The following is an 11,205-nucleotide window of genomic DNA, read 5'->3' on the forward strand; positions in this document are numbered from 1 at the left end:
CCCAAAAGAACAAAAGATGTAAACTAAGATTAGCCATGGACATTGTGATTGGAAAAGAAAGACAGAAGCTGTGATCAAAACGAAAAGAAATTAGAATGAATGTCATCAGCATAGTGGTTCTATACAGACTGTGAGACCAGTACCGTACAACCAGAGAAGAGATGAAAACTTCTTTGCAAAAGATGCCTATTTGTCAAGGATGGCTTGAGGACAAAAGGCATGGACATAGATTGTGTGACTTCTCAAAGGTCTTTCTAATGATGTCATAAATATTCTTAAGTACAAAAAGTGGATTCTGGCAACAAGACGAGAAGGTATATCTTCTGATATATAGGGGGAAAGGGCATATCCGTATGCCCAAACACATTATTTAAAATCTAATGTTATTTAATGTTACTTCATTTTTCACTAAAGTCAATAACAACTTTGATTTTGTAGTCCATAAGAGCCCAAGTTCTTAATGTGTTTCTTAAAAGTTCCCTGGTTTTTGACCATTGCTAATATTTTTAGCAGTCTTTTATATTGAGTACACGTTTTTCCATTTGTGGTAGACAGATTTTTTTGTTGATATTATTTTCCCGTGTTCTATTTTAAACACCTAGTATTATCTGTGTTTTTATATACACATTTATTCACATGGGGCTATGTTATATTTTCAGTTGATTTCATAGGCGGACTTGATGCACACTCCTACTACCAGGATCATGTTGAGTTAAAGCCTGTTAACCTGTAAGTAAAGGTGTGATGAGATGGAAAATATTAATCCTTCTAACTTGGTCAAAACTAACCAAACCTGAAATAATTTGGACCTGCTACTACTAATCATTGGTTTAGTTTTCCACTCATATTTAAACCACACCTTTTACATGTAACCCAACATCATCATTATTATTATTCATTACAAGAATAATTTGAAATAGGTAACATGGTTTATGTTTCTAAAATGGTATTTTTGTTGACTTTTTTTCTTGTCAGAGGTTGATTGCCAAATTGGAAAAAAAAATGATAATGTAGTCTGTGAGAAGAGAAACTAAATATGTAAGTTGGGGGCTACATTACAGAGGGGAAAGAGGGAGAAAGATTAGGTTAGGCTCCATGTGTGTCATGTCAGGGCCGTTCTGGACAGCCCTGAGACTTGGTTCTCCCACCTGTAAGATGATTTCATAGGCAGAAGAGGGAGGATGGATTCAATGGGATGACATAAGTACAGCGTAGGTAAAATTGCCTATGGCTGTGCCTCATTCTCAAATATTTGACTAACTCTTCCCAGAGGACATGAAAGCAAGTCAACAGCTGCAACAAAAACACCTTAACCTGAACAGATGTCAGTTGAGTTTAAGGAAAGAGCTGTGGTCATCTGATTGGTAAAATACCAGAAAGCAAGAAAATAGATACAGTGACTCCATTCCTAGAAAACTTTAAGTAACAAATAGCTGCTGAAAATAACATCTATCCTGTGCTAAGCATTCAGCATGGATTGTCTCTCTTAACCCTCATGGAAATACTGTATTAATGAATAGTCCCACTGCATTAAAAACAAAACAGAGGTGCGTAGAGATTAGACAAATTTCCCAAAGCCGCACTAGTAGTCAGGGGTAGAGCTGGGATCTCTTCTGATTGATAAGCTAAGACCACCCCTGATGCTGTGGACTTGTTCAGATGACCTTCCTGTTCTTTTCAGCCCAATGGTCTACAATTCCGTGGTGATAAAGAAAATGATGTAAAACAGGTTCTTCTGTGAGAAACACACAAGGAAGTCTTCATCTGCCACCTCTTTGCCATCATGATTCCTGCCCACCTCTGCAGCCCCACCTCCACCCCCCACCCCCATCCTGGAGAAGCCTGCGCTGGCTCCTCTAGCCTCTCCAGCTTGAATTAGTTTTATTCTGGCAGAATGATCTAAAGGAAACATAGCTCACAAGCTACACAAATCAGCACTGTGCCTGTCACATGATAGATGTTTAAATAAATGTTGGTTTCTTAAAGCAAATCCAATTTGGAAAATCATTCACCTAATATAACACTCTGGAACTAAGCAGTCACCACCTCATTACTCATGCTACTGAGTGCTCGTAAATGATGTGCTCCAAAAGTTGATATTTGTGGATCTGGGGAACTTGGCAGAGATTGTGACAATAATAACGATGATGAGTGCGTTAGAAGTGAGGAAAGAAGGGAAACAACGCCTAGTAGTGGCTAGGAGAATCTAATGTGCATTTGTTATTTAATAAAGAAGGTGATGAATGAGACCTTTCATCTCCACTGTGAAAAAAAAAATAACCCAGCAGAGGAAATTGCAATATGAAAAATGCAGGTCAGATGTAAGAAACATCTTTCTATTAAGGAAGGTTATTAAAATTGCAATTGATTAATGTTGTTAATAGAATCTCCTTTTTTGAATGGCATGTGTATCCATGTAGCTGACAGTGTTTTCTGGCATGGCCCAGGGGCAAGTGACTGCCGTCTGTGCTCCCTCCACTCTGTCCTTTCTCTGTGAACCAAGAGTACATGAACTGTACCCATGAGACTACCTGAAAGGCTTTGATCAACTCTACTGCCTCCTCAAAGGGTTTTCTCAACTACCCTGTTCTCTGACGAACTCTCAGACCTTTTTAGCTGAATGCAGCATCAACTACAGGCTGCAGAAAGCGATAGAACAAGTTCCTGCTTTGACAGATTATGCGTATTACTGTCAGATGAATATGGAAAGCCTTTCAACCATGAAGAGAGTAGGAATCTGAAAGATCAAACTAAACCTAAATTAAAATCCTTGCGCATGAAACAATTGAAGAGGTCAGTACTGTGCTCCCCGCTGGTATGCAAATAGTGCTGTTTATCCAGTTGGCATCAGTCAGCCTGCTTGCTTTCTTCTAATAAGGCCATTATCGGATTCTGTAGTGCCCAGCTCAGTGATGTCATATCACCACCCAGCAACAGGTTGGAGAAAAAACCAGGCTTCTGTATGACTTGTCAGACAGGGAAGGGAATGTTGGTGTTTTACTTTCATTAAATCCCTTTAATCTCCATAGAGTGCAAAGCCAGGTTTTATGAGGAAGCCACTTTAGTAATGGAATCGTGAAAATCCTGAGCACACTCCCAAGTCCACGTATGTGGAAGGCTAGCTTTTGAATCTCAAGGGTAGTTACAAGCAGACAGTCCATTGCCGATTTATATAGGAAGCGTTCGTTCTCATGTTTGATTGTGTCTTTGCTCCTAATCATAAATTCCCCATTTGTGTTCCCACAGTCACATCGTGGGTGAATGTGTGTGTTGGGGGTGATGAGATAGGAGAAGGCATTTTACATATGGAGTTACACTTGCAGGGGCGGGAGATGGACTAGGGGTTGATACCTGAGCTAACTTAGGAAAGATGATAAGGAGTTAATCGAAAGCAGAAATAATGGGTGTCCCCTGCATGGAGGCGAATTTGCTTGGCCATTCTACAGAGGGTGAAGCTGAAATTCATGATTATCCAATCTAGAGTTTGTCCTAGGGGTCACAGAACCTGAGCAAGCCTAGCAGGAAGCAGATGTTTAAGCAGAGCAGGAACCTTGATGGCTCCTGCCTGGGATGGCGCCGGAGCCTCAGCAGCCATGGCTCCACCATTTAACAACATCACTCTTCATACCTAAAGCTGTGGAGATGCCAGCCATAAAAAAGAGTGAGATTTTCCCATTTGCAACCACATGGATGGACCTAGAGGGTGTAATGCTAAGTGAAATAAGTGAGACAGAGAAAGACAAATACCATATGCTCTGATTCATATGTGGAATTTAAGGAAAAGCAAATGAACGAAGAAAAAAAAGACCAAAAAGAAAAAAAAAAAAAAAGACTCAAATACAGAGAACAAACTGATGGTTATCAGAGGGGAGGTGGGGGGAGGGATGGGTGAAATCGACAAAGGGAAGACGAACACTTGTGATAAGCACTGAGAAATGTATGGAATTGTTGAATCACTATAGTGTAAACCTGAAACCAATGTAACATTAGATGTTAATTGTACTTGAATTTTTTAAAAAAAAAATGTGTATAGGTAAACAAGATTCCCACTATCCCTACCTCTCCCCAGCGAAACCACAGCCAAGGGATCAGGCTTGGCAGAATCAGTGGGGAAAGAAGATCCTGTGAGTTTGACTCTAGTCTGGCATGGGAAAGAGACACGAGAGGTGTAGAATAAGAGGAAGGCCTTGGGTGTCCCCACACCATCCCCAAACACACACTATGAGGGGATAGGGCAGGGCCCATCAGCCTTACACTGGTGAAATACCACACACACACACACACACACACACACACACACACACACACAAAATAAAGGGGCATCTGTCTGGCTCCATCAAGTGTCTGCTTTCTGCTCAGGTCATGATCCCAGGATCCTGGGTTGAGCCCTACATCACTGTCCCCATTAGTAGCGAGCTTGCTTCTCCCTCTCCCTCTGCACCCCCGACGTGTGCTCTCTGTCAAATACATAAATAGAATCTAAATATATATATATATATTGAAAGTGCAAAGATGCTATAGAAATGATTTCAGTGGATGTTGTCTGGGTCTGGCTTTGGGATATGCGACCCACCAGTCAGGGACAACCTGTGTTGGAGTCCATCTCCTGGCACAGCCATCTGTGAGGGCGTTGTAACTCTCAAATAAGATCCTGGGTCTCTGCCAGGGCCTCCTCCATCCCTGCCACCACACGCCGACACCACCTTTCATGAGGGGAAACAGCAAGCGTGGCTCTTGTCATTGGAGCCGTGAAACACGTGGTCAGCGGTGGCTTTGAACAGAACACCTACCAAGCCGCTGATTATGGAGGCTGTAGTAATACCAAGGGGAGAGGGCTAATAAAAGCAGATTTACTTTTCAGAAAGAAAAATCACTTTGGCAAAAAAAAAAAAAAAAAAACATGCAACTATGAAAGAGACATGGAACGTCCTAGTGAGCAGCTAAATTAAAGTGTGTCAAAATCAAGATGGTTAGCAACTGGGTAGTGGGAAAATCACACTCTATGTGGCAGTAATTCTTCAGATAGAAATAATTAGACCAAGGTACTTCATCAAAAAAAAAAAAAAAAGCAGCAGTGGAATTCCAGAGCTGGTTCTTTTTTTTTTTTTTTTTTAATATATTTATTTATTTGACAGAGAGAGGGATCACAAGTAGGCAAAGAGGCAGGCAGAGAGAGGGAGAAAGCAGGCTCCCCGCTGGGCAGTCCTTGAGATCATGACCTGAGCTGAAGGCAGAGGCTTAACCCATTGAGGCACCCAGGTGCCCTCAAAAACTGTGTTCTACAATAGAGATAGAGAGATTGGATGACGTTAGACATTTCTATGAAGAAGATGCCCCACGACTGCCGTTGAGAGAGACTTTATAGAAAAACTTATTCCCCCACGTTCAGCCAATCTGTTTCTAAGGTTTCCAAATGAGAACTTGACTTTTCTCTCGCATCTACACTTGTCTGATTGCCTTGGCTGGAGACTCATTTTTCTTCACAAAAATTGTCACCTGCTAGGTGGCTGCTGCTGATTGAGTGTCGGCTCTTGCAACGCAATACGAGGACAGATGAGGCTAATTCCCGTTTTAGGCGGGTTCTACCATCAGCGCTCACTTGCACCTTCCTTCACTGCCTGGTCTCTCTCTGCCTCTAATGGTCCAAGGCCAGAGGAAATTGGCCTCTAATGACTGGCTGCTGGACAGAGTGGAGACGGTCACACCCACTTGCTCTTCCCTGAGAAAAACTCCTTCATATCAGTGTCCCTGTAAGTTGGTGCCAGACCACTTTGCACTCACAGCACCTCGATTAAGAACCGTGGAAGAAAACCAAACAGAGGTGCACGTGTGCAGGTGCATAGGAAATGGGGAGGTCAGAACAATGTGCTTTCAAACATTCATTTAAAAACCAGCAACCGTCAGGGAAAGCTGGGTGGCTCAGGGGGCTAAGCCTCCAGCCCTGATTTCATCTCAGGTCATGATCTCAGGGTCATGAGATCTAGCTCCGAGTGGAGCCCCACAGAGCCTACTTAAGATTCTCTCTCTCTCTCTCTCCCTCTGCTCCTCTCCCACCCTCCCCAAACCCCCACTCCCCACCCCCACTGCAAGCAAGATCTCGCTAAATAAATAAATAAATAAGCCAGTAACCATGGAGGAACCTGGAGTCTACGACCTGCATTCTCTCCCTCACCCCTCTTTCTCGATCAAGCCCCTAAAGATTAATAAAATGATAACTCTCTGTCCTTATCCTGTTTTCATTTGCCCTTAATTGTCTTTCACACTTCCACATTTCTCTATCTATTCTTTCTGTCCCCTGTGGCACACAGCGCAAGGTGTCTGTAATCTGCTCGAACGGAGGGCTGCCCGCCCTTCCCATTGCTGAGTGTAGTGTCGGCGTTGGAGGATAGCTGCCTTCCATTGCTAAGTGTAGCGGAGTTCTGCTGCCTAAGGACTTCCATCAGTCCCTGGAAACGGGGGGCACTGACAACAGGCATTAACTTTCCCCCCCACAGCCTCAGGAATGGAGAGCGCAACAACCTGTAACACACCAAGCCCCTTCTTGGTTGTCCCAGAGAAGAGCCAGGCTTCCCTGCGCGCCTGCCTTACTTAACTCCAAGGGCTGTGCTTTGGGCTTCGTGCTCCTCCTCTCTTCTGAGCACTTTCCCTCTGTCACTGATCTTAATAACTCTGTGATCCATCCTAGGAAATGACTAATTCATTTTAGAAGCTACGTAAGAACATATTCTAATGTGTGGCCATCTGACAATGTAGTGGTGAAACGGCCATGTCTATATGGCTCAGACTCGGTCACTAGGCTAGTCCGTTCGCGCACCACTGTTCTCGCCAGGAAGGACTGATGCCACCAACAGCGCAGCCAGCAACACGCAAATAGGGTCTGCCATGACCGTGACCGATGGTCAGTCATCTGCCCCGTGCCTCACTGGGGTCACTGAGAACTTCTTATTTGACATGTGACCTGACTCACTGCCCCCAGACCCTTGTGGAACCTGGTTCTCACATTGCCTTGTAAAGCATGTGAAGCCTTTTCCAAAATGAGAAAACTCGCATCTGCGTGGCGCCCTCCAGGGAAACTGTCAATTCCCGTCTTTCCGAGAACTCTCGGGAACCTTCTCAGAACTTGTCATAGATATTAACAGCAAGAAAATAGATTTACCCAGTGATAAGGAGACATGGAGCACTCTCCCCCTCCCCCATTAATCGACCTAAGAAAAATAACTTCATTTTGCCTGTTCCCAAAAGAAAATATCCTCTGACTTTAAAATTAAATGCAATGAACATAAACCAGATTTTATGTTGGAAACATATTTTGTTTGATTTTATATTCACAGCAAGAAATACTTATAATCCCACATTATGACAGGTTCTGGGAAGAAACAAGACATAGGAAAGAAAATAGAGTACACAGATATCTTACACACACACACACCCCAGAAGTAATATAGAGATACTTAGAAAAGCAATAGAAAAAAGATAATGACAGGCCTCTCAGAAGACACACTTTGAAATAACATCACTATGTTATTATTCAGTTTTATTCTGACTTAAGGGTAGGTACCCTCAGGTAACTACTAACATACCTATGAACTTCTGAAGAAAAAAAATAGAGATATGATCTTGTGGTTCCCAAAACTCAAACTGTTCTACCCAGATTCATTAATCAATCATAGCCCCATTAAAAGAGTGACGACTAGATATTATATGTCTCCAGATGTGGCACAATGAGAAGACACAACACCACATATGAAGTATCTTGCCACAAGGTCAAGCTTGATCTTGGACTGAACGTGTAGAAAAAAGAAGAATAGAACAAGTTCAATCTCACCACAAAAGATCAACGTGATGGGTAAACCTAGAAGTTCCCCCAGACTCCCATTAGTACTACCACTAATGAAAGAACCTCCCCTTATGTTCTTATCCTCATTCTAGAAGAGATTCACTTGTAAGATGGATGGATGAGCTTTAAGACCTTGAATCTCCTTCCTAACTAAGACACTGTATAAAACAATAAAAATTCTGCCATTATAATCTCATCTCTTTATCTTTCTGTTTCAATCCCTGTTAAATTACAATGGGGTAGGGGCACCTAGGTGGCTTAGTCAGTTAAGCATCTGCCTTTGGCTCAGGTCATGATCTCAGGGTCCTGGGATCAAGACCCAAATCAGACTCCTTGCTCAGTAGGGAGTCTGTTTCTCCCTTTCCCTCTCCCTCTGTCATCCCCCTCCTTGTGCTCTTTGACTCTCTCTCTCTGTCACATAAATAAATAAAATAAAATAAATTACAATGAGGGAAAATGGTAGACATGTGAGCTATAAGTCTTCCAGAACATAGGAAATAGAGGAGCAGAGACAATGTGATAGGGAGAAGGGGACAGAACTGAAGAACTCCAACTCTTTTTTTTTTTTAAAGATTTTGTTTATTGGACAGAGATCACAAGTAGGCAGAGAGGCAGGCAGAGAGAGAGGGGGAAGCAGGCTCCCCATTGAGCAGAGAGCCTGATGTGGGGTCAACCCCAGGACCCTGGGATCACGACCTGAGCCAAAGGCAAAGGCTTTAACCCATTGAGCCACCCAGGTGCCCCAAGAACTCTAACTCTTGAGGCCTGCAGGAGGGAACAAAACTTACATGGAGGAGAGTGGTTACCAAAAAGTAAAACTGGAAAGTTGGAGGGTTTTTTTCAGCTATTTCAAATGATGACCCAAAAGGTCTACTCTGGGCTATAGGAAGAGTCATTGAACTGAGTTAACAGAAGAGACTTGCTAGGATGGGGCTATAAAATAAATTCGAAACACAGCCTCTACCAGCAGGATACTTATAATGTTGTCCCAGAAAGGAAACTTACATAACTGAGTGAAACAATCAGAGCCAAATTAAATGTGAAATTGAACACCATTAGCTCCACAGGGGGTACAGCAGACAAGGTAGGAGTTGCGACCAGCAGGGGGAGAAAGCAGTATGGCTGACAAGGGAGTACAAGTCTGCTGGGGACAAGAAACATCAACCGAACCCTATGGATGAATAGGATTTGGAGCCCCTAAGACTTTTTTCACGAGAGAAACAGAGAGAGCAAAAGTATTCAACAAATACTAAGTGCCAGCGATGCGGTGGACAGTGCACTGGGGTTGATATTGTGGGAAGATGTGTAAGCCCGAACCACCACTTCCAAAGGCTCGCTCCCTAGTCAGAATCGATAGACAAGACTAACTAGATGGGAGTGTGTATTCCAGAGAAACAGAACCAATAGTGTGTGCGTGTATGTGTGTGTGTGTGTGTGTGTGTGTGTGTGTGTGTGTGTGTAGAGAGAGAGATTTTAGAGATTTTAAGAATTTGGCTCATGGGATAATGGGGCCAGGCAAATCCAACAAGTGTAGGGGCAGACTGGACACCCAGGGAATGGTTGATGTTACAGTCTTGAGTCCAAAGGCAGTCCAGAGGCAGAATTCCTTCTTCCTAAGGTCACCTCAGTCTTTGTTTTTCTGTCCTTTTAAGGGACTGAATAAGACCTACCCACGACAAGGAGGATAATCTGCTTTATTTAAAGTCTGCTGATTTAAATGTGAATTTCATCTTTAAAAAAAAATACCTTCACAGCCACCTTAGGTTGGTGTTTGACCAAGTATCTGGGTGCCCTGGCTTACCCAAGCTGATACATAGAATTAACCATCACAGGATGGGATGTACGTAGGGACATAGATCAGCGTATGAAAGCCAGATAAAGATGATTCTTGAGCTGTCAACCAAGAGGATGCTGTAGGCTAAGGATGTACCTAGCAGTTTGGAGACATGCTACTACTCTGTCATCTTTACCCCAAGGCAACCAAAGGCCATACTTTTGCATCGGTCCTCCGTCCCCTCTCTCCCAGGAAGGCAATCCTATATTACAATTTTTATAGCTGATTGCACACCTAATCTGAAGACTGGGGTTTTTTGGCTTTCTTATTGCTACAATTATATACACAGACCGCATGGGCAACACCCAGAAGCTACTTTGCCTTTTGAGAAGCCTGGATGACTAGAAAGGAAATTCAGCTTTCAATTTTGAAGTTCCTTAAAGCGATCCATGTTTTCTGTTTTAGGTCGAAATAAGTAATGACACTGACTCTGAAACACGGCTGCTGAACTTTGAGGAATTCAGGCACCACTGAGAGCACCTCTCCGCATTGACACATCTCACCTCCTCCCAGAGGATGGACTGCACCTCCCTCCTTCCCCGCGAGTCACCGAGTTCTTTGGTCACAGCCTATGTGTTATTAGCATTGTGCGCTAGAGGTGTAGGTGATCGGGTGGGTATTTTTTAAGTCATTTTCTTCTTACATGAATACTTGTAAATTATTTAAAAATTGTTTTTTCATTTTTTTAACAATATTTAATGTGAGGCATGCAAAATGAAAAAAAAAAAATTCATGAAAGCCTTCTACAGTCTATTCTAAAAGAAATACTGGTTCTTGTATTGAGGTGTCCAGTCAATGTTGCTGAGGACCGCAGTTACCCTATGCCTGATGGACTCTGCATTAACAGATATTACGGGGGGCTATTCACCATGAACTTAGAGCTGTGACAGCTGGTGAATGGGTGCAAACAGGGGATCTGGGTTTCAGACTGACCATGGGGCATTTTCTTGACACCACACGACAAAACATGAAGTCCTCCTTCGTTCTCAACTTTCCAGAATGCAGAATAACATCACACCGTCTAAATTTTCAGATTCGTGCACGTTATCCTGTTCTTCCTGTGTTCTGGAAATTACATCATGGGTGTATAGAAGAGTAACATGATTAGCAGACATCTTTCTACTTTTGGAGGGTACATGGGTATCTCTGGCGTTCGTATTTTCTATTCTTTATCCCAGTTCTGACACTGGTGTCCAGCCAAAACATACAGCTTCTAGGCTTGGGAGACAGAAATCACAACCATAAATCTGCAATCAGGAATGTTGCTGTTAAGATAACCAAAAGGAGCTTTAAAATGGTGTGGAATCTCTATAAAGGCTTCTTAAAAAGATACTTACATTTGTTCAACATAATTTTTGATCATAATTTTCCATAGAAAAAAAGAACTGCTTTGAAAGCACATCACAGTTTTTCCTTTTGTACTTTCAATTATTATTTCCCATATCAAAATAAATTTTGCTCACTTTGTACAGCAACCAACATAAGGTCACCCATAGATCATAAAATTGTGTATGTGTGCACTCCTTCCATCCAA

The 11,205-nt window shown here is 42.7% G+C and overlaps 1 protein-coding gene across 1 annotated transcript in view; it reads left to right on the forward strand.

Moving 5' to 3' along the window:
* NKAIN3 (sodium/potassium transporting ATPase interacting 3) overlaps positions 1–11,205 on the forward strand; it is a 638,062-nt gene extending 626,857 nt beyond the window's left edge. Inside the window, exons 7-8 of the mRNA XM_059395511.1 lie at positions 660–729; positions 10,077–11,205. Of these exons, the coding sequence (XP_059251494.1) occupies positions 660–729; positions 10,077–10,086 (80 nt within the window). The 3' untranslated portion in view covers positions 10,087–11,205. The remainder of the gene's footprint in view (positions 1–659; positions 730–10,076) is intronic.

The sequence above is a fragment of the Mustela nigripes genome, chromosome 3, assembly GCF_022355385.1.
Source record: "Mustela nigripes isolate SB6536 chromosome 3, MUSNIG.SB6536, whole genome shotgun sequence".
Classification (NCBI taxonomy): Eukaryota; Metazoa; Chordata; class Mammalia; order Carnivora; family Mustelidae; genus Mustela; species Mustela nigripes.